Source organism: Somniosus microcephalus, chromosome 20, assembly GCF_052327205.1.
Source record: "Somniosus microcephalus isolate GS21.2 chromosome 20, FLI_Smic_1.0, whole genome shotgun sequence".
In the NCBI taxonomy this organism is placed as follows: domain Eukaryota; kingdom Metazoa; phylum Chordata; class Chondrichthyes; order Squaliformes; family Somniosidae; genus Somniosus; species Somniosus microcephalus.
The window spans coordinates 77,388,922-77,412,579 of NC_141006.1; the positions used below are offsets into that span (position 1 = coordinate 77,388,922).

At 45.0% G+C, this 23,658-nt stretch overlaps 1 protein-coding gene across 2 annotated transcripts; it reads left to right on the forward strand.

Annotated features, from left to right (window-relative positions):
• Positions 1–3,037: 3,037 nt before the first annotated feature.
• Positions 3,038–23,200, forward strand: ctsl.1 (cathepsin L.1). Of its 2 annotated transcripts, XM_085963050.1 has the most exons (9): positions 3,038–3,354; positions 3,443–3,553; positions 6,873–7,015; positions 7,954–8,145; positions 9,499–9,690; positions 14,161–14,326; positions 15,986–16,091; positions 22,257–22,352; positions 23,060–23,200. In XM_085963050.1, the coding sequence occupies exons 2-9, from the start codon at positions 3,457–3,459 to the stop codon at positions 23,064–23,066; spliced, it is 999 nt and encodes a 332-aa protein (XP_085819176.1). In that variant the 5' UTR covers positions 3,038–3,354; positions 3,443–3,456; the 3' UTR covers positions 23,067–23,200. The 2 variants fall into 2 exon arrangements, with proteins under 2 accessions (XP_085819176.1, XP_085819178.1); XM_085963052.1 differs by lacking the exon at positions 23,060–23,200 and having other exon boundaries at positions 22,257–22,356.
• The last annotated feature ends 458 nt before the right edge of the window (positions 23,201–23,658 follow it).

The following is a 23,658-nucleotide window of genomic DNA, read 5'->3' on the forward strand; positions in this document are numbered from 1 at the left end:
CAGAGGCCCAACCAGTCCCCATCCACCACCACCCTCCTCCGCCTGGCTGAACTTGTTCTCACATTGAACAACTTCTCCTTTGACTCCAATCACTTCTTCCAAATTAAAGGTGTTGCTATGGGGACCCGCATGGGTCCCAGCTATGCTTGTCTTTTCGTGGGATATGTGGAACATTCTTTGTTCCAATCCTACTCGGGTCCCCTCCCTCACCTCTTTTTCCGGTACATTGATGACTGTATTGGTGCCATTTCCTGCTCTCGCCCTGAACTAGAAAACTTCATTCACTTTGCTTCCAATTTCCACCCTTCCCTCGCCTTCACATGGTCCATCTCCGACTCTTCCCTTCCCTTCCTCGACTTCTCTGTCTCCATCTCTGGGGATAGGTTATTGACAAACATCCACTATAAGCCCACTGACTCCCACAGCTACCTGAACTACACTTCCTCCCACCCTACTTCCTGTAAGGATTATATTCCATTCTTCCAGTTTCTCCATCTCCGCCGCATCTGTTCTGACAATGCCTCCTTCCATACTAGTGCTTCCGATATGTCTTCCTTTTTCCTCAACAGAGGATTCCCCTCTATCGTGGTTGACATGGCCCTCGAACGTGTCCATTCCATTTCCCGCATTTCTGCTCTCACCCCTTCCCCTCCCTCCCAGAACCTCGATAGGGTTCCCCTTGTCCTCACCTTTCACCCCACCAGCCTCCACATTCAACGGATCATCCTCCGCCATTTCCACCACCTCCAGCATGATCCCACCACCAAACACATCTTCCCCTCCCCTTTCAGCATTCCGAAGGGACCGCTCCCTCCGCAACACCCTGGTCCACTCCTCAATCACCGCCAACACCCCTTCCCCTCCCCACGATACCTTCCTGTGCAAGTGCAGGAGATGCAACACCTGCCCTTTTACCTCCTCCCTTCCCACTGTCCAGGGCCCCAAACACCCCTTCCAGGTGAAACAGCGATTTACTTGTACTTCTCGCAATTTAATATACTGTATTCACTGCTCACGGTGCGGTCTCCCTACATTGGGGAGACCAAACGTAGGTTGGGCGACCGCTTTGCGTAACACCTCCGTTCAGTCCGTAAGGGTGACCCCGAGCTTCCGGTCGCCTCTCACTTTAATTCTCCGCTCCACTCCCACTCTGACCTCACCATCCTCGGCCTCTTACACTGTTCCAACGAAGCTCAGTGTCAGCTCGAGGAACAGCACCTCATCTTTCCGATTAGGCACTTTACAGCCTTGTGGACTCAACATCGAGTTCAACAATTTCAGATCATAACCTCGGCCCCTATTTTTTCAGGCGGCAGCTGTTGATGCTTCTGCCATTCCCATTTACAACATTTAGGGGGAAAAATTCAGTTGGTTTGCGCCTCCCGTTAGCGCCTTAAGAGGGCGCTAATGGGGCGCAAAGCTACTAGCACCCGTGCACGGCGATGTTTGCACTGCTCACGAAATTGACTAGACATTTTGTGGCAGCGCTAAACACTACCGCCACGATCTCCTGCGCCGGCAGATCGTGACGTCAGTCGAGTGTGCAACGCCCCGATAGCGCCCCGGACCGGATATTGAGTGGTGCCCCCTGCCTTACCACCTGCCGCTAGCAACGACAGGTTGAGGGGAGCGTTTTGCAGTCAGAAAGGGACTGGGGGAGCGTTATTTAAAGGTGACCGCTTCCTGCCTTTTTTTGTTGGTGACATTTTTGCACCACGCATTCTGAGAGAGAGAGAGAGAGACTTCTGGAGAGATTCAACGCTGTGTGAAGGAGTTTTGGGTACTGAGCAGTACTTTGCAGGTTCATTTTGATTTGCCCTTCCTTGTATCGATTTAGAAGAGACTGTGGGGGCTGCACTCTGAGTTCTTTCCCTGGGTGTCTCCTTTGTTCTTTCCAGCAGATTTGATGTACAGGTCTCTCCAGGCCAAGATTCAAGGCTGCAATGAGCAGGATGTGGATGGAGAGCAAGATCGACCCTCCCCTTTAAGAACCGGCCGGCGCCAGTGTGTCTGTGTTCCATTGCTGACTGACATCACATGAGCTTCGCCAGCGCTCTGAGGTAGCGCCTCGCTCCTCGACCTTTGTGCCTTAAGACAGGTGTGAAGCACCTGATTTAGCGCTCCAATCACCTCCAGGGGCGATAAAAGCCAAGTTTGCCGTCGAAGGCGATAATTAGCGCCAAACGCTAATCTTTGTGCCCGGCCGATAATTGCGCCCCAAATGGGGCGATACTGAATTTCTCCCCCTTAATCTCTCCTGCCTTCCACCCTATCACAGACCGTCTCTTTTGTTTTTTCCTCTCCTCCCTTGCCTCTGTACCTGCTTAAAAACTGTTACGTCTCTAACATTTTCCAATTCTGACGAAGGTTCACAGACCTGAAACGTTAACTCTGTTTCTCTCTCCACAAATGCTGCCTGGCCTGCTGAGTATTTCCAGCATTTTCTGTTGTTGTTTTTGATCTTCATCTGATATGGGGCACCTCATCTCATATCTGTTTTTCTGAAGGCCTGAGAGATGAAAGGGTTCATCTATCAAGACAATAAGGTTCATGGTCTTGTTATCTTACTCAACATTGAGAAAAACATCTGAGATTTTAGATTGTGTATTAACCTCAACTTTCTTGATAACAGTCTCAGTGCAACAGTGGGTTTCAGTCGGGCAGGTTTGACATTCAGCCGCCTCCTACTAGCAGCAACACGTGAACAGGTATTGTTTAAATCAGCAAAACACGTTTCCTGGATGATGAGAAATCACATTGTTTTTGCCTAAATGCGTTGGAACAGATTTTGTTCTTGTGACTTTGTTTCTGATGCATAAATAGTTTCACTTTAAGTATTAATATATGACTCATGTAGGGCACTGTAAGGCTTTATTGCAGAAAAAAATACCAGGTTGTAAATACACAGCGTGCCACTCCAATGGACAATATTAAAAAAAAATACATATTTATTTATAGAAAAAATGTCTTTTGCTTGGAATAAAGAAGTTGCATTTTAATGATTTTAAAAACTTTTAATTTATACAGTTTGTTGCACAATTGAAAAACAGAAGTGTGATTTTCTTCAACAAGGAATTGCCTATTGGATTTCCCAAATATTTAAAAGTATGAATTCTTGGAACTTTTTTATTGGTTCACGCGTGAACATAAAATTACATCATGGTTTGAACCACGCTGAGATGAAGTGTTCATTTCCTCTCTTTTATGTACCAGTAAGCAAAAAAAAACTCATTGTGAGCAGCTGACAAGGAAACGTGTATAAATTCTCGGCATTTTCCCGATTGCTTCACTCGAGATTTTATTTCACTGGAGACTAACCTTAACGGAACTCTGGTAAGAAAAGGCAATCCTCAGGTGAGAATTATTTTCCACGTTCCTGTACAAACACCCAAATTCCAACTTTGATGATCTCTAAACTTTGAGTTAAATATTTTGCTTTCAGTCCTTGAATTTAGAATGAAGTTTGCGGTATTAGCTGTGACGATAGCACTGGCAAGTGCAGCCAGACTCTCTGTCGAAGATATGGAATGGTTTGCCTGGAAAACAAAGTTTGGTAATTTTTCTCCTATTTTCTGTTTGTTTTGCTGATAAAGTAAGTGCCGCGATAAATGTTCCAAACCTGCTTCATCGGCTGCGGAAATGTCTAGTGAGCAAGTCTTCTACTTTAGCTGTGAGTTTTGGGTGAATACAGTCGCAGACTGTAGAGCTTTCAAAGTCTTTGTAATATTGTCTTTTTAAGCAATTGCAAAAATATTTTGGTGATTTTCAACTTGGCGATGCAATTTTAAGGGCAGTTCAGTGATGGAGAAAGGTTTGAATTTTGGTTGGTCTGTGCACTTAGCATTTACAGAGGCACAATTGTGTATGAGGGTGGGGTAGGGTGGTGGGGTAGGGTGGTGGGGTAGGGAGGTGGGGGCGAACACCTCAGGTAAAATTTCAGAATTTGGAACTAGGGAAAAGGAGCACATAACCCGTAGTGAAAAAATTGAGGGAAATATATCGCCCTCATTTTTCTCCATGGTGGGGACTTATTTAGTGTGGGTTACAAAAGCCACAGTTTTACCGTGGTGCCAAGTAGTTTTCAGTGAGCATTGATAGAAAAGTGTCAGCATAACTCGAGAGGTCAATCTCAGTCTGACTCTGGAAATGCAGTGAGACTCCCTCCAGCAGGCTGTCTCACACCATTTGGGCTTGGCGTTGTGAGGATTAGAACTCCAATGTGTTTTGAATCGAGATTTGTACCGTACATAGACGGAGTTATCTCTTGGCGGGCAGAGGGCGATTTGCAAGATGCAGGGGCTGGATTTTGCCAATGGGGAGCTTTTGGAGGCGGGACTCCCACTTGTCGGGTTTCAGTCCCGCCTCCATCGACTTCTGGCCAACCCACGCTATTTTCCCTTGATTGACCTTGTTAAGCCCACCCAGCGATGTATAATGCTGTCGCTCAGGTGAAAAAACAGCAATGATTAAAGATAGCAGCATTTAACACACTTAGTACTCAGGCAAATAGCATTGGGCCAGATAGTGCTGTCAAAGTAACGGTGAGACCAATGGCGCTTGGCGTTATTTATGCGTAAACGGTACAGCAACTTCAGCCGAGGAGCAGATGCGAATATCCAAAAGTTGCTGTCTGAGCTTCGAGAAGACGGTGTTTCTCTGCCTGCCTCACCATTGCCATGCATTGAATGTTCGGAACTGGCTGTGTTTCTGTGCTAGATCCTAAACCCACCGCACATAGATAGGGCTAGTAATTAGTAGCGTAAGTACCCTTTTAACAATTAGGTCATTGTTAATTACTGTCAATCAACCTCTCTGGCAATGAACATTAACTATTACAAGTGTGGAGTCTCATTCCTTCAGGTTAAAATTTTTCAGGGAAATTAGAAAAATGTCAAATTTTAGATTTTAAATTTTTCTTGCTTTTCCTTTCTGTCTCTTTTTTTCTCTCTCTCTTAATCCAATCTTTCTTTCCCTCTCATTATTTCTCTTTCTGTACCTGATTTGACATTGAATTCACCCCCTTTAATTTACCCTCCTTCTCAATCCTTCCACTGTTTATTTCCCAATCCTTAGAGTCAAATCATAGGCCGCAATTTTCTCAATCGATGCGGCTTGGAAGTGGGTCAGGTGGTTTCCAGGTTCCAGTCCCGCCCCCAACTACATCCGGCCCACAGACATGATTTTACGTCAATTAGCTTTGTTAAGTCCGCCCTGCGGGCTTGCCGGCCAATTAAGAAGAAGCCAGTCAGATGACATCATTTGATGACGCATCATCTGCCGGTTTTCTTAAAGGGACCATGCACAATTTTTTTTGACAGCTGATTCCTCAGTATTTGACAGCATTGAGGTGCTGCAAACACTGACAATCACTGTGCAAAGGTGAGCTCTAGCACCCAGGCTCTCCAGTGACTCCCTCCTTAGGCTAGGACAGATGGCAGCTGCAGGTGAGGTTACAGAAGCGATCTGTCACTGGTGAGAGAGGTTCTCCCAAAGAGGTGTGACTAGACAGCCAATTCAAAACTTGCTACCTACATAAAAGTCTAAATGCATAAAAAATGAATTTCCCAACATTTTCTTACCTCTGAAACTCACCAGTGCACCATTGGATCCTTCAAACCACTTCTGCAGCTGTCATCAATACAGAAACATTACAGCAGACTCACAACATGCCACACTTACCTGGCGTGGTGTCCGGACATCGGGAAACCCGCAGTAGAAGTGTCAAAATTGAAAAAGAGCCACCTGTTAACAGCCTTTAACAGGCAGTTAAGTGGCTATAATCCTCTTCCTGCCGCTAGGTGTCGGGTCCATGCGCAAATCGGGGACCCGACACTTGGGAAGATTGATTGGAGGCGGGCTGACAGCGGGTTTCCTGCCCGCTGTCAATCTTTACGATTTTGCCGGATGTCCCGCCTCCAAACCCGCCCCCTAAGCGCTGGTAAAATTCCAGCCATCGTGTCATAATGGCACAGAAGGAGGCCATTCGGCCCATCGAGTCTGTGCCGGCTCTCTGCAGAGCAATCCAGTCAGTCCCATTCCCCCGCTCTATCCCCGTAGCCCTGCAAGTTTATTTCCCTCAAGTGCCTATCCAGCCTCCCCTTGAAAACATTGAGTGTCTCCGCTTCCACCACTTCCATCGGCAGCGAGTTCCAGGTCCTCACCACTTGCTGCGTAAAAAAGTTTTTTCTCAAATCCCCCCCTGTATCTCTTGCCCAAAACCTTAAATCTGTGTCCCCTAGTCCTTGTACCATCAACTAGTGGGAACAGCCTTTCCCCGTCTAGCCTATCCAAACCCGTCATAATCTTGCACACCTCTATCAAATCACCCCTTAAATCTGACTGGTTAAGGAGGTACCCTGTTGCTTGTCCTGTTCACGCAGGTCCCATGGGCCCTGTTCCCCCCTCGCCGCGCCGTTATCAGCTCGCACTTCCAGCAACCTTGCAGGCAAAAGTCTTTTAAGCTGAAGGGTGCAGGGTGAGCCTGACTAATGGCAGACGCTGTTAGACGCCCCACCACAGCAAAATCTGGCCCAATTAAGACATTTCCCTCAGATTTTCCTGTTTCTAAGTATATTCAATTAATAAAAAAGTAACCTTTTATGAGATAATGTATTATTCTGTTTTATTTCAGAGATATTTGATACATAAAGTATTTCATATTATCGCACTTTTCATTTCATGTCCACATGTATTTGTACCTTGTCTATATTGCATTTTAAATGTGCGTGAGGCACCAGGGAAAAAATATTGATCGTGGGTTATTCTGCTAAATGAAGTCAAAGTAACTCCCTTAATCAGACTTCGCTGTACTTCAGGAATTGAGAATACAAAGTGGCTGAACTGGTACTGGAATGTTGTTCCTTTAATTCAAGGTAAATCGTACATTTCTCTTGAAGAGGAGTTCCATCATAAAGAGACCTGGCTGACGAACCTGAAGATGGTTATAGTGCACAATATGATAGCGGACCAGGGATTACATTCCTATAGATTGGAAATGACTGCCTTTGCTGACCTGGTAATTCATTCTTTACTCTTATCTTGAAAGGTGCTTTAACACTGCAGCTTTCGCACTGGTGCCAAGTGGTTTCTGTTTGGAGTTGGGACATGACCTGACCCCCGAGAGAAGTATGGGGGGAGGGGGAGGGGGGGTGGGGGGAGGGGGAGGGGGGCGGTGGGGGCTGGTAGTCTCACACCATTTCAGTTGACACTGCATGGATTCTGACTCCAGTACATTGTCAAACTAGATTTAAAAAGTGTCATGGGGGATTTTGTTTGAACCTCCTGGACATTTTTTAAACCTACCTACAGCGAGGCCACTGTCATCTCCAAGCAGTTAAAATGTAATTGGTGGGAGAGGAACTCTGCACAGGCATGTCAGCGCTCTCCTTGGCAGGAGAATTGAAGTTCCATCCAGGTAGTGTGAACAGGATATTATATAGGGCCCTGGTGAGACCACACCTGGAGTACTGTGTACAGTTTTGGTCTCCTTACCTAAGGAAGGATATACTTGCCATAGAGGGAGTGCAACGAAGGTTCACCAGACTGATTCCTGGGATGGGGGGATTGTCCTATGAGGAGAGATTGAGTAGACTAGGCCTATATTCTCTAGAGTTTAGAAGAATGAGAGGTGATCTCAGTGAAACATACAAAATTCTTACAGGGCTTGACAGGCAGTGCAAGTGCAGCACACAAGATTGTAATTCACCAGTCAAAGAACAATCAATATGTACTTACAATGAAATTGGAAATTTGTTTTGAAAGTAAATCCACTGAGGTGTCTTTCAGTACGAACATTTCCATGTACCCATCATGAGAATGGCCACAAGTCATTTGTCTTTGCCACTCATGTTGAGTAATCTAGTCAAGTCTTCCTTGTGAAGGTATTAACTCCTGCCCGAACCTAGAAACATTTAAAGGCTTCACATTTTAATAATTAATGATTTTTTTTTACAGGAAAATGAAGAATATAAAAAATTGGTACTTGGCAGGTGCTTGAGAAATTCCAGCACCGCTAAGCTCACAGCATTCACTCCTCTGCCCTTCAAGAATGTTAGTCTTCCAGCTACAGTGGACTGGAGAAATAAAGGCTACGTAACTAACGTCAAAGACCAACAGGAATGTGGCTCCTGTTGGGCATTCAGTGCGGTAAGCCTGATTAATAAGTTGTACAGTTTTATTTAAAGATGAAAATTGCGCTTAGTCAAAAGAAAACACTACTTTCTGGTACATTGAATATTGGACAGGCAAATCCTTGTATCTGGCTAAATCGAAAGATGTAATTTTATGACAGAACTCAGAGGTTCTTACATCAACGTTGAGTGTGGTTACATAACATTTCCTTCCACACTTTGGAATTGGAGCTCTGCAGTTTGGCGTATTGGGTTGAGCTGCTTTCAGTACAGGGACAAGTAGCTGTCAGCATCTTTGTAAAATGTTATAAATCAGTCCACAGCATGCTTAATAGTGATGCGACATTCCAGGCACCTCGACAGTCTTAGGGCTGGATTTTGCCAGCCCTGAGGAGGCGGGTCTGGAGGCGGGACTGCTGGGAAAATCCCCAAAAATGGGAGCGGGTCCCAAACCCGCACCCAACCCACCTCCAACCGATCTTCCCGGGAGTTGGGTCCCTGATTTGTGCAGGGACCCGACTCCTAGCGGCAGGAAGAGGATTATAGCCACGTAACTGCCTGTTAACAGTTAACAGGCAGTTAAGAGGCGTTTTCCAATTTTTTGACTGCTGCTGCAGGCTTCCCGACGTCAGGGAACCCCGCCAGGGTAAGTGAGGCATGCTGTGGGTCTGTTGGTATGTTGGTGTTTGGATGACAGCTGCAGAAGTGGTGTGAAGGATGCAATGGGGCACTGGTTAGTATCAGAGGTAAGGAAAAGTTGTGAAAGTAATTATTAATGTGGTTAGATGTTTCTGCAGGTGACAAGCTGTGAAGTGTTTGTGTAGCCTCATCTCATCGGGAGAAGTGACAAATGGCTTCTGCAATCTCAGCTGCAGCTGCCATCTGTTTTATCCTAAGGAGAGAGTAATTGGAGAGTCTGGATGCAAGGGCTCACCTGTGTACAGTGATTGTCAGTGTTTGACAGCACCTCAATGCTGTCAAACATTGTCAACTCATCTGTCAAAAATTTATGGTTCATGTGTCTTTAAGAAAACCGGCAGATGACGCGTCATCCACTGACATCATCTGACACCGGCTTTCTCTTAATTGGCCGGCAAGCCCGCAGGGCGGGATTAACAAGGCCAATTAGGGAAAAATAGCATCTGTGCGTCGGACGTCGCTGGGGGTATGACTAGAACCCGGAAGGCAGCAGTCCCGCCCCCAACTTGTCTCGGTGAGTAAAATCCAGTCTGGTTCAGAGGGAAGGACTGATCGGTCAGTAATTTATAGTATTAAGATTCTAAGTTATATGTTATCTTCGGTGTTTTGATTTAGTAAATATTGAGTTCATATCACCTGTACATGACTGCGTGGTTATTTTCATTTACAGACAGGGTCTTTGGAAGGACAGCACTTTCATAAGACTGGCAACTTAGTCTCTCTGAGTGAGCAGCAGCTGGTTGACTGCTCAGGTGGATATGGAAATAATGGCTGTGATGGAGGACTCATGGATAATGCATTTAAATATATAATGGACAATGGAGGAGTTGACACCGAAGAATCATACCCATATGAAGCAGAGGTTAGGCAAGATAATCTTGATAAACTATTCCATATTAAATCAGTGTATATATACTTAACACAGCAACTCTACTTCCCCTTAATCGAATGACAGCTTGCCAGCTATTAACACAAAAGAAAGACTTGCATTTCTATAGCGCCTTTCATGACCACTGGACGCCCAAAGCTCTTTACAGCTAATGAAGTACTTTTTGAAGTGTAGTCATTGTTGTAATGTGGGAAACGCGGCAGCCAATTTGTGCACAGCAAGCTCCCACAAACAGCAATGTGATAATGACCAGATAATCTGTTTTTAATGATGTTGATTGAGAGATAATTATTGGCTAGGACACTGGGGATAACACCCCTGCTCCTCTTCAAAATAGTGCCATGGGATCTTTTGAAATCCATCTGAGTGAACAGACCTTGGTTTAACATCTTATCTGAAAGACAGCACTTACCTTTGTGCTCAAGTCTCTGGAGTGGGACTTGAACCCACAACCTTCTGACTCAGAGGTGAGAGTGCTGCCCACTGAGCCACGGTTGACGCTCCCCTTGAAGAAGCCCACTTATGACAGGACCTTATCTGCTTGCTTGCTTCAGTGTCTACACAAACACTAAGTGCAATGTCTAGCACAGCGACACTGAAAAATCTGCTTTATTCATTGGTATGAAGTGCGCTTAATGACATCAAATAAATATTGATCCTTTATTTTAAATGGATTTTTATTGAGCTTTTACATCAGAATATCAGAATTATGACAGTTCCAGAGAGATATTCACTTTGTATAGCCCAGCTTGTTTAAAGGATCATTCTTCCTGGAGTGTAGGGCAAAAAAATGTGATTTTTTTCTGTGAATTGCAACATGCAAAAGGTTGGATCCTGTCGGGGTGGGGGGGGGGGGAGTAAGAGCAAAACTAGAGGCCATCAATATAAGATCATCACCAAGAAGTCAAATAGAGAATTCAGGAGAAACTTCTTTACCCAGAGAGTGGTGAGCATGTGGAATTCGCTGCCACAGGGAGTGGTTGAGGTGAATAGTATCGATGCATTTAAGGGGAGGCTGGACAAGCCTATGAGGGAGAAGGGAATAGAGGGTTACGCTGATAGAGTTAGATGAGGAAGGACGGGAGGAGGCTCATGTGGAGCATAAACGCCAGCACGGGCTGGTTGGGCCGATGGCCTATTTCTGTGCCGTATATCCTGTGTAATCCTATGGCCCCAGTCTGTACCATACCAGCTAATATCAGTCATAGGAATTGCTAGATGAGAAAAGACCAGGGTCCATCCAATTTGCCATCTCCCATCCTGGGAGTCGTGGGAGTCCAACGGTAATGGAGTTATTCATTAATCACAGCGATCAATCTCTATCATGGCGGTGGTCGGGGCACAAATGTTGGCCTCAGTATCACTGGGTTATAAAGGGTTGTCACTGTGCTGAACCACTGACTATGGCTGAATGAACTGTTCTCCTATGACTTGCCATTCAAACAGTACATTGGGCCAGAAATTCGGGTCGGTGGCTTCCCGCGGGTGCAAGCCCCCGACCTGCACTTACCTGGCGCGCCGGCTGTTGAGCTGTGGGCCCGCGTGGGATTCCGATCCTGGGCCTGCTCCAACTGCCGGCACGCAGTGCTTGCGTATCCCAGGGGTGCAGTTAGCTCGAAGCGTCCCCTGGGATCACGTGGGCCATGGAGAGCCAATGGTAGCAGGGAGTCTCTATTCATAGATTTGACAGGAAGACCTGTCAAATCTATGAATACAGTTCAGCCCCAAAACATAACTAAAACTTCAAATAAATTTTTTTTAAATCACATTTTTAAAATAACTATAAATTACATAAAATAACTATTTTAAACAATAATTAAAATTTTTGAAAAAATTAATTACAGTTTTTAACGGGGCTAAAAATAAACTTACCTTTCTTTAAAGTATTTAAAAATAATAAACCTATGGAAAAAATATTTTAATTTTACTTAATTCACCACTTACCTTGTTAAAAGCAGGCCTTGCATCTGCTTTTTAAAAGTGTAACTGCTGGAGACTTACCCTCCCGGAGTAACCTGTAAAAAAAACAGAAGTTCCAGGCGTACGCGTTGCCTCTCCGGCGCACGCGTTCGACCTGTGAACCTCTTCCTTTAAGGGAACGGAAGTTCCGGTTTCCCGCGCATGCGCAGTGCATGCACAAAACCGGCACTTTCGTTGGGCCTACGCGTGAGTACCCAGCGCGTACTCACCTGTGGAGACCTGAATTACTGACCCAAATTATTTCCCTTGGACTCTTTGATTTTTTTAAATCACGTGTAGTTTTATCACTCCTTTGTTGCGGTACTTTTGCCAGTTTTCATTTTTTCACCTGCATGTTATTTAAATTTGTTCTGGGGATGTCGCTGAGGCTGGGAAGGCTCCATTTATTGCCCACCCATTTGCCATGAGAGGATGGGGCCTTCTGCTCAACTAGTTGGGCCGAATGGCCTGTTACTGTGTTGTAACATTCTATGTAACATTGTTTACAGTTTTGTTCTCCTTACCTAAGGAAGGATATACTAGTCATAGAGGGAGTACAACAAAGGTTCACCAGACTGATTCCTGGGATGGGGGGATTGTCCTATGAGGAGAGATTGAGTAGACTAGGCCTATATTCTCTAGAGTTTAGAAGAATGAGAGGTGATCTCATTGAAACATACAAAATTCTTACAGGGCTTGACAGGGTAGATGCAGGGAGGATGGTTCCCCTGGCTGGAGAGTCTAGAACCAGGGGTCACAGTCTCAGAATAAGAGGTCGGCCATTTAGGACTGAGATGAGGAGAAATGCCTTCACTCAGAGGGTGGTGAATCTTTGGAATTCTCTACCCCAGAGGGCTGTGGAGGCTCAGTCGTTGAGTATATTCAAGACAGAGATCGATAGATTTTTGGATATTAAAGGAATCAAGGGATATGGGGATAGCGCAGGAAAGTGGAGTTGAGGTAGAAGATCAGCCATGATCTTATTGAATGGTGGAGCAGGCTCGAGGGGCCGAATGGCCGACTCCTGCTCCTATTTCTTATGTTCTTATGTAACCACTGCAGCCCTCATGGCATTGGTGCTCACACAATGGTGCTAGGCAGGGTGTAATTGGGTAAAGGCAAACATAAGTATCTAGGTAAATGTATTCATTTTTTTCACGACATTTCATGTTGTCTTAAGGAAGAAAAGAGACATAGCATAATTACAAGTGACGTCTGCCTTAAAGGGGCTAAGCAGCTAACTCATTGCCAGCTGTAACTTAATTCAGAAAGCTCTACGCCAAAGAAAACAAGTTGAGGAATTGGAGAGGCTGCTCCTCTCAGGCAGCGGCTGGCCTTACCTGCTATTAATAGAAGGGTTATGCATTTTACGCCTTCTGAGGATCCAGCCAGCAGTCAATAATAAAAACAGAAAATGCTGGAAATACTTAGCAGGTCAGGCAGCATCTGTGGAGAGAGAAACTGAGTTGACATTTCAGCTTGATGACCTTTTGTCAGAAATTTAAAAAGTTGGCGATGGAACAGGTTTTTAAGCAAGTGCAGGGGCAGGGAAAGGGGGGAGGGGAGGAAAGGACAAAAGGGAAGGTCTGTGATAGGGTGGAAGGCAGGAGAGATTAAATGACAAAAGGGATGATGGTGCGAGGCAAAAGGAGATGGTGATGGGACAAGTAAAGAACCAAAAGACGGGGCTAGAGGAGGTGTAAATGGCACTGGCAGAATCATCAACAGCCGTCGTCTGACAAAATAGGGGCCGAGGTTATGATCTGAATGTGTTGAACTCAGTGTTGAGTTCAGAAGGCTGTAAAGTGCCGAATCGAAAGATGAAGTGCTGTTCCTATCTGCTAAGTGGGGTCACTAGCAGGTTCTACTCTGGAACACAGGAATCCCGCCCCAACCGCGGTGTTGCCGTATGTGGATTTCAAGTTTACACGGTTTCCTCTCTGCGACAACTTTTGCCAACCGCGGCAGGGAATTTTGCGTATACGCGGTTTTAAATTTCGGATTAAGGTAAATAACATGATTTTATGGCTTTTATATTTTTTTTAATGTGTTATTTGAACATTTATACTGTATTTGCTAACTGGGGGTTTACTAACCACGGGGGTTTTCAGGGACGTATCCCCCGCGGTTGGGGAGGGATTCCTGTACAAACATACAGCTAATTAACACACTTAGCTATCTTTGTATTTTAACCAATTCTTTTCCGCGTTCCATCATAGAACATGCTGTTGGCTGCACCAGATCCATGTTATGTTGTCTTTCCAAAGCACCAGAAATGACCAACATGTCAAGTACTGTGTGAAAGATGCATAATCCCAACATTTTTCATTCACAAAACTAATTCCTAATGGAAATAACAGAAACAATATAAATGTGGCGAGAATATTGCTGATATGTAAAATTTATTTCTGATATATTACTGTAACGCAACCTATGTCAGTAATCAGCACAATAAGCTCTGTTATTCTTATTCCACTTACTCAGGACGGACCCTGCAGATACGATTCACAAACTGTTGGTGCAACTTGCAGTGGCTATGTTGACCTCCCATCGGGAAGTGAGGCTTCTCTAAAGGTTGCTGTAGCAAAGTATGGGCCAATTTCTGTTGGTATTGATGCAGGTCACCTATCATTCCAGCTGTATTCCTCAGGTAGATGTCTAGATGGAATATATTGTCTTTTACTATTTCTTTGCCCATTCGTATGGGAAAATGTTATGATTGAACACCCATGGCACAAAGCTTTGCTCCATAGGACATATATTAGGAATTTGGATGCAGTGGCCAATGCTTATATGAATGGACAAAAATTCTCAATATGTGCCCCTGCTGTGCAAAAATGTACCCCTAGTCAATGGAGTGGATATTCTTGCTACATTTCAAAGGAACATAGGAATTGCTAGACGAAAAAAGTCCCAGGTCCCTCTAGTTCGCCTTCTACCATCCCGGTAGTCCCATGATCCAACGATAATGGAATTGTTGACTAATCACAGCGATCAATCTCTATCAATGAGTCGACAACAGACCCAGACATGAGGCGAGGAAAACCCCCAGTGGTGGAGAGCTTTGGGAACCAGAGGTCCAAAGTCACCTGTTGCACCCATATATTGTACCCATAAATTACTCATATATTGTATCCCAAAATATTATTTTCTGAAAGAAATCTATCTAATGAATCAATACTAACTGCTTCCACCATCTCCCTAGGGAACCTGTTCCATAGACTGACCACCTGCTCCGAGTGCAGGAACGGTGCGCGTGAGCTTCGGAGCGGGCAGCGCACCCAGAAACGAGAGGGTAGAGGGAAACATAGAAGATAGGAGCAGGAGTAGGCCATTTGGCCCCTCGAGCCTGCTCCACCATTCAATGAGATCATGGCTGATCATCCAAACTCAGTACCCTATCCCTGCCTTCTCCCCATATCCCTTGATCCCCTTAGCCTTAAGAAATATATCTAACTCCTTCTTGAATATATTTAATGAATTGGCCTCAACTGCCTTCTGTGGTAGAGAATTCCACAGGTTCACCACTCTCTGGGTGAAGAAATTCCTCCTCATCTCTGTCCTAAATGTCTTACCCCTTATCCTTAGACTGTGACCCCTGGTTCTGGACTCCCCCGCCATCGGGAACATCCTTCCTGCATCTAGTCTGTCTAGTCCTGTTAGAATTTTATAAGTTTCAATGAGATCCCCTCTCATTCTTCTAAACTCCAGCGAGTATAAGCCCAAAGAAAGGGCCTCCTCTGGCCTCCATTGCCTTACTTTGCAGGCTTTGGTCTCAGCTGAGGCCTACTGGCCTGTCAGCCCTCCGATCCTTTTGGCAGTTCTGCCCCTTTGACTGCACTGCTGCCTCTTTGTGGTGCGGCAGAGGCCGTCCCACTGGGCAGGGAAATGCAGGTTGGACGGTGATTAGCCTCACTGCCTGGATAGTTCCGTCTGGGCTGCCTCTTGACAGCAGGAATCTCACCAGCTGCCCCGAGCCAGTTCCCTGGGTCCAGGTTCTAGCAGTATCGGAGGGGCGGGGGCATGTCCCTCTCCACCCGAACACCATCACTGGCAGGAAAATCCCAGCCAAGATGTTTTAGAACCAAGAAAAAGAATAACAAGCCTTAGCCATATTTTTTGGAATGGACGGATCAAAGCATTACAGATCACGGTTAACAACGTGAAATACTTGTTGAATAACACAAGCTCTTTAACTCGGATTTTCAGACAACTTCGGCAGGACATTTGTAAGTTTACAAATCATTTGTGATTTTTGAGCTCTACTACTGGGGAAAATTATTGGCATCTTTGTTCCATTTAAATGCAGGAATCTATGATGAACCATCGTGCAGCAGTGAAGTGCTTGATCATGGCGTTCTAGTTGTTGGCTATGGAACATTAGATGGAATTGACTACTGGCTGGTTAAGAACAGGTATAGCATAAACCTTGCAAATATGATAAATAATCCATACAATTTACTGAACCCTGCTGATGTCAGAACGTGTGCTGTTATTTTTTATTTTTCATGCATCTCTGACATTCGACAACTGTTGTGTTTCATTACAAACTACCAGACCATCTGTACGGTTCATTTACACTGGTACAAGATAGTTGATAAGTAAAAAATTTATGCGATTAATCATCACGGTGCCAATTTCCATTCTTATTAAAGTAAGCAAATAACAAGAAACCAGTCCTCCAACCATTGAACCTTTTATGCACAGTGTGGAAAGAGTAAGATTTTCCCCTCCGAATGCACTCACTGATAAAGATCTGTGAGGCCACCAACAGACAGTTAGAATGGATTGCAGTGCATTTGAAAATATTTCCAAGAGCTCAGCAACTATTTTTTTGCTTTCGCTTTCTTTAAATTTTTCCTCTTTCAGCTTTTATATTATTTTCTACTTTGCTACCGTACCCTGCACCATCAGTCTTGTGTCTCTCGCCAGTATATTATGACCTGACAGCGACTTCTCCCTCGCAGTCGCGACGAACGGACTTTGCGTCGACATGCTTTACCCAGTGCTCCAAGATCATGATCAGATTACTCTTGTGCATTTTATCCTCTGTGTTGTTCCTGTATTTTGGAATGCTTATCCTGTAGGGATAAAAGATTATGGACACCTTTAGAAAAGCATGAAAAAAATTAAGCTATCATAATACTTTGATTAGAATCATAGAAATTTACAGCACAGAAGGAGGCCATTCGGCCCATCGTGTCTGTGCCGGCTGAAAAGAGCTCTCCAGCCTAATCCCACTTTCCAGCTCTTGGTCCGTAGCCCTGTAGGTTACGGCACTCCAAGTGCATATCCAAGTACTTTTTAAATGTGATGAGGGTTTCTGCCTCTCCCACCCTTTCAGGCAGTGAGTTCCAGACCCCCGCCACCCTCTGGGTGAAAAAAGTTCTCCTCAACTCCCCTCTAATCCTTCTACCAATTACTTTAAATCTCTGCCCCCTGGTTATTGACCTCTCTGCTCGGGGAAATAGGTCCTTCCTATCCACTCTATCTAGGCCCCTCATAATTTTATACACCTCAATTAAATCTCCCCTCAGCCTCCTCTGTTCCAAAGAAAACAACCCCAGCCGATCCAGTCTTTACTCATAACTAAAATTCTCCAGCCCTGGCAACAGGTATGTAAACATAGGGGAATCACCCATAGGGGAGAGGGGAGGGGGAATGAATATCTAAAGGAAAAACAAGTTATATATAATGGTTGTAGCTTAATGAGCTTCTCTGTCTTTCATTGATCTTGACGTTACACTGTGCAATATTAACGAATGAATGTTTAACCCAGTCTCATGCGCTGGGATCGTGATGCTCCTCAGTGAGCGAGGATCCAGTGCAATGGCTGGTTTAACATGTCTGTATGAAATTCCTTTGTCTTCTATTTTAATATCGGTATTAATTACATTAAAATTGTAGAAAAATTTCAATTGCAGGTGTTAAAGATTCGTATGCTAATATTGCACCGTGTAGTTTGAAATTCTTTTTGTCTCTACTGTCAGATTTTTCTTTTTTGCTATTCCTCTGTAACCTCTTTTTTTCTCTTGGTTTCGATCTTCTCCATCTCATTGTTACACTGTCTGTTCTCTTATTACTTTTCTGTGGTTTTGTTAATGACCTTCTCTCTCTGTCTTTTTATGTTTTCTCTTTACATCATTCTCTTCACTTTTTTCTCTCTCCTATTCTCTCTCTCTCAACCCTCTCCTTAGTCCTTCCTTTTGGTTTCTCTCTGTCTCCCCCTCGTTCTTTCTTTTCCAGTAATTTTTTCTGTCAATCTACTTATTTTTGAGACCTGCCTTGCAATGTTCCCAGCAATTATTTTTTGGGCCCCGCGGCCCCATAGCGAGCTGCGTGGCCCATTCCAAATTCTGCCCATGCGTGGGGTTTTTACACTTTAAAAGCCGGCACACTGGTGGTGCGGGACCCCTGGAGCACTGCGTGGCCGCGCAGTTAAAGGGAACTTTGCTGCCTTGGTGTGCTGGCATCTCTCAGTGAATCAGGCTTTAGTGCACTGACACCATAAATATGGAGGCACAGAAGATCACAAGATAAATATAGGTGACGGCAGCAATTTGGCTTCTCTTAGCTCAACCATCTGGAAAGAAAAGCTCACAATTTCCCCCATCGCAGCACCCAACTGGCTCTTGAATAGCAAAGGTTGTTTGACTCCACCTCTCTACCCAAAAGTCTAGATCAGTATAACCGCAAGGACATACAGTTGGAAGAGATTACAGAGTAATGCCATGGAGGGAGTGGAAGGTGAAGATATTACAGTCACAGGCACTGGGAACCAGTGAAGCATTGCAAGAACCCAATTGATGGCCATGCAGGTCTCAGTGCAAATAAGGATACAAGCCATAGCGTTCTGGATGGCTTATAGTTTACAGAGATTGGAGGCAAGGAAATCAGTAAGGAGACACTGGAGAAATCCAGGCTTGAAGCCATAAAAGCATGGATTGGGGTTTTGAGAGAGCTAGGGGCAGAGGCAGGCAATATTTTGGAAGTGAAAAAAGTGCTCTTACTGATCAATCAGATGTGAGGGGATGGGGGGAGCGTAGGAGAAAGCTCAGCTCAGGGTCAAGCCATATGCCAAAGGCCCATATCTCTGAGCTCAGCCTGAGGTGACAGCCAGGAATTTAATGGAACTGAGGCTAGAGGTACATGGTGTCAGTGGGAGCTGAAGAGGGTGGCTTTGATGTGCCAGTATTAAGCTGGAGGAAGTTATGAAAAAAACACTTCCTGACATCAGTCCTAAATTTGACTTTCACCAATTTTAACTTGTGCCTCCGTGACCTACTGCCATAGCTCGCCTTGAAGTAGTGGTCTGGATTTGCCTTTTCTATACAGTTTAAGAACATAAGAACATAAGAAATAGGAGTCAGAGTCGGCCATACGGCCCATCAAGCCTTCAATAAAATCATGGCTGATCATCGACCTCAACTCCACTTTCCCGCCCGATCTCCATATCCCTTGATTCCCCTAGAGTCCAAAAATCTATCGATCTCAGCCTCAAATATATTCAAAGATTCAGCATCCACAGTCCTCTGGGGCAGAGAATTCCAAAGATTCACAACCCTCTGAGTGAAGAAATTCTTCCTCAACTCAGTCCTAAATGGCCAACCCCTTATCCTGAGACTATGCCCCCTAGTTCTAGACACTCCAGCCAGGGGAAACAACCTCTCAGCATCTACCCTGTCAATCCCCTTCAGAATCTTGTATGTTTCAATGAGATCACCTCTCATTCTTCTAAACCCCAGAGAGTATAGGCCTATTCTACACAATCTCTCATCATAGGACAGACCTCTCATTCCAGGAATCAATCAAGTGAACCTTCGCTGCACCGCCTCCAAGGCAAGTATATCCTTCCTCAGATAAGGAGACCAAAACTGTGCACAGCTAATATCACCTTCCCTCTCTCCCTCTCCTTCTCTCTCTCTTTCTGTCTTTCCATCTCGCCTTCTCTGTCACTCTCTGTCTCTATCTCTCTCTTCTCCCCCTCCCTCTCCCTCTGTCTCTCACTCAGCCCCCCTCTCTGCCTCTCTCTCTTTTTAGAGCACACCTCTAAAACGTCGTCTCCCTGGCAAGGCTTAAGAGCTCCAGTTTCACCAACCCTCTGACACTGGGATCAGCTTGGTGCCAAGATCCTATAATATTCTTGGAGAACTTTGGTGGTCATTTTGTAAGTATGCAGAATAAATGGCCACAGAAACCCCTCCGGTTGGTGCCAGTTGCCTTTCTACAGCTGGATTCTGGCCTTACACTGGTGGACCATTAAATATGCAAATATAAGTACATCACGTATATTTTTCGCTAACTTCATCAAACAGCGGAAAATGTACCTGGTGCTACTTGAGATATGCAACTGGTACATTTAGGCAGGCACTAAAAATCCATATCTCATACGTAGAGGAAGAAAGAAAAGCCATGAACCCCAAAATGCATGTATTATTGCTGAGTGTTATAATGAGACTGGGGTGCATTCATTTAAGACAACTGATTTCTCCATCCTTCCTGTTATGATTTCAACATTTCAATTCAACATAATCTGTACCTTTGAGTGAGGTTCAAGTCCCACTCCAGAGACTTGAGCTCAAAAATCTAGGCTGACACTCCCAGTGCAGTACAGGTAGACTACCCTTTATCCGGACTTCCGAAAACCGAAACCCTCTAAAAACCGAAGGTTTTTTCGTTCAGCGTAAGTCGTGCGTACGAACGAAAAAACCTTCGGTTTTTAGAGGGTTCCGGTTTCGGAAGTTCGGATAAAGGGTAAGTCGTGCGCACGACCCCCCGCCGACCCCCCCGGCCCCGACAACCGCCGACCCCCCCCGCCGGCCCCGACAACCGCCGACCCCCCCGCGGACCCCGCCGGCCCCGACAACCGCCGACCCCGACAACCGCCGACCCCCCCGCGGACCCCGCCGGCCCCGACAACCGCCGACCCCGCCAGCCTCGACAACCGCCGACCACCCCGCCGACCCCGACTGACTTACGCTGAGCGTCAGCGTAAGTCGTGCGCACGACCCCCCGCCGACCCCCCCCGCGGACCCCCGCCGACCCACCTTCCGAAATCCGAAATTCTCCTTTATCCGAAACTCGGCTGGTCCCGAGGTTTTCGGATAAAGGATAGTCTACCTGTACTGAAGGAGCGCTGCACTGTCGGAGGTGCCATATTTCAGATGAGATGCTAAACCGAGGCCCCATCTGCCCTCTCAGGTGAACATAAAAGATCCCATGGCACTATTTCGAAGAAGAGCAAGGGAGTTCATTTATCCCTCAATCAACATCACTAAAACAGATTATCTGGTCATTGTCACATTGCTGTTTGTGGGAGCTTGCTGTGCACAATTTGGCTGCCGCGTTTCTTACATTACAACAGTGACTACTCTTCAAAAGTACTTCATTGGCTGTAAAGCTCTTTGGGACGTCCTGAGGTCGTGAAAGGCGCTATAGAAATGCAGGTCTTTCTTTTTTTTATAATATATTTCTTCAGAGTTAGTCAGGAAAATAGGACCAGAGGATATAAATTTAAAGCATGTATGTTAGGAATGTTTGCATTCATGGCTTTATTCAAGTATGCTATCTTATAAATCTGCTGAGCCACTCCCTGAGCTCCACCTATCTTCAGGGCAGTGTTGCTATGGTCGTGACCCTGTGCTTCAGTAGACAAGTTTATTCAGGTTGTTTATTGTGAAACATTTTACAAGCAGAGTATCACAGAAAAAAAACATTGGGGATGTTCAAAATGCCATTGCATGCTAAAGCGAGAGAGTTTGGCTACTAGATGAATGATCTTAGATGGGCTGTATGGCCCTTGCACTCCATGGCTTTTCTTTCATTCCTGTTGATCCTTGACGTGTGCAGTCACGCTTTGCTTATTTATGCAAGGTTACTTTGTGCGGGTGTGGATGTTTTCTTCCCGGTTTCTCTGGTCTCCCGAGGCCAGGCACAATTCATGATCAAGGGGGTGGGCAAGTGACATTCTTCCAGGCCTCTCAGAAAGCTGCTTAGAGGCCGCTCCTAGGAGATACACAAGGGATGAATCTCTCTGATTTCGCTTCTGCCGTAGGGAGGTAACCATTCTCCTGCTTGTTGCCTTTCCACAGCAGAGATTAGGAACTTAGCAGAATTGTAGCTATAGTGGTCTGGTGGCATGGGCCACTGAACCCACGCGCTCCACCACCAGTGCACATTAGAGTTTAAAACTCATTGCACCACGCCACCACTACAAAGATACAGAATCCCTTCAAATGTTCTATTTCCAAAATGTGCCGAAGATGCTGAATTGACAGAATCAAAGTTGGCCAACTTTTTATTTCATAAAATGTAAAATTCACAAAAGAAATTAAAAAATTAAAAAATCTCCTTTCCAATCTAAGTACAAAGTTTACAAAATGTAAACTTGTGGAAAACCTGGAACGCTCATTCATTCAGCAAATGTTCTGTTTAGCAGCTTATGTGTGTTAACTTTATCAACAGCCTAACTTGTCGCAGAGTATTGCCTATAACGGCGCTTATGATTAGCAACATTTCTCTGTCCAGTGCTGATTTTAACTTTTCTAAATATTCTCATTTAATTAATTTGTTTTTGCTAGCTGGGGTACAGACTGGGGTGATAATGGATACATATACATGTCAAGGAACAAGGATAATCAATGTGGAATCGCATCGCTTGCCAGCTTTCCTCTGCTGTAAGTCTGAGTACATGTTTCCATTTGTCCAATTTATTTTAAAGTGTATTTTGTGGTAATTTATGCACCAAACAAAGTGAAATATATCAGTGATGGGGTGGGAGTGTAGATATTGGTACGCATTCTGCCTGATCTTCAGGTGTGAAACAGGCACAATGCTGAGAGATTTCTTTGGCAGCACTTCCCAAACCCGCGACCTACACCACCTAGAAGGACAAGGGCAGCAGGCGCATGGGAACACCACCACCTCCAATTTCCCCTCCAAGTCACACACCATCCTGACTTGGAAGTATATCGCCGATCCTTCATCGTCGCTGGGTCAAAATCCTGCAACTCCCTCCCTAACAGCACTGTGGGAGCACCTTCACCACACGGACTGCAGCGGTTCAAGAAGGCGGCTCATCACCACCTTCTCCAGGGCAACTAGGGATGGGCAATAAATGCTGGCCTTGCCAGCGACGCCCACATCCCATGAACGAATAAAAAAATACACAAGGTATCGCAATTATGTGGGACAGGCTGGATGGACCAAAGGGTCTTTACCTGTCCGTCATTGTTCGTATGTTCGTAAGTAAAGCAATGAAGTGTAAAAATAAACATATGACGTTGCTTACCTGGCAAGGCTGTTTCTGTAGCTCGTACCTTCTGATTGCTATTTTGGCCACTTTATCTGCACCAATCTTAAAATTCTCTGTTTTTCTTCTCAGATTATGATATTCTCAACAGCCTGAAATGAGAGCCTCTGATGGGTGCTGAAGAATTTTAAAATATAATATTATGTCAGATGTTATAGTTTTGAACCCAAAGCACTTTTAATAAAAAGCCCATTCCTGGGTAGATTTTGCTAATTTAGTTTTTCACTCAGTATTAAACTGGATTGTTTATAGGTTGTTACTGGAAGCAGTGGTCCTGGTGTCCTGGAACCACCAGATTTTGAAAACTTATTTTTTTGCACGAGTTGTGAATGTATATGTGTTGTGTATGTTGTAGTGCATGTGCACGGTGCCACGTACATTTTGCGGTGCTGTATGTCACTGTCATGTATACAGTTCCCTAAACACTCCGAGACCTTCTGGAAAAGTAACTGGAGCTTGCCTGTCCTGTCATTAGTCCACATGGCAATAAATCTGTCACTTTTCACTCCAACACTTGTTGCTTCTCATTAGTTCTGAACCATCTGCTCGCATATGCAGCATGTCCACTATGACACCCCACCAGCCATATTTTAAGGTTGTCAGTTAATGCGTCTTCAGCCACAGTAACATTTTCCTGAGTACTCCGCACAGTAGGTCATGGAATCATGGCT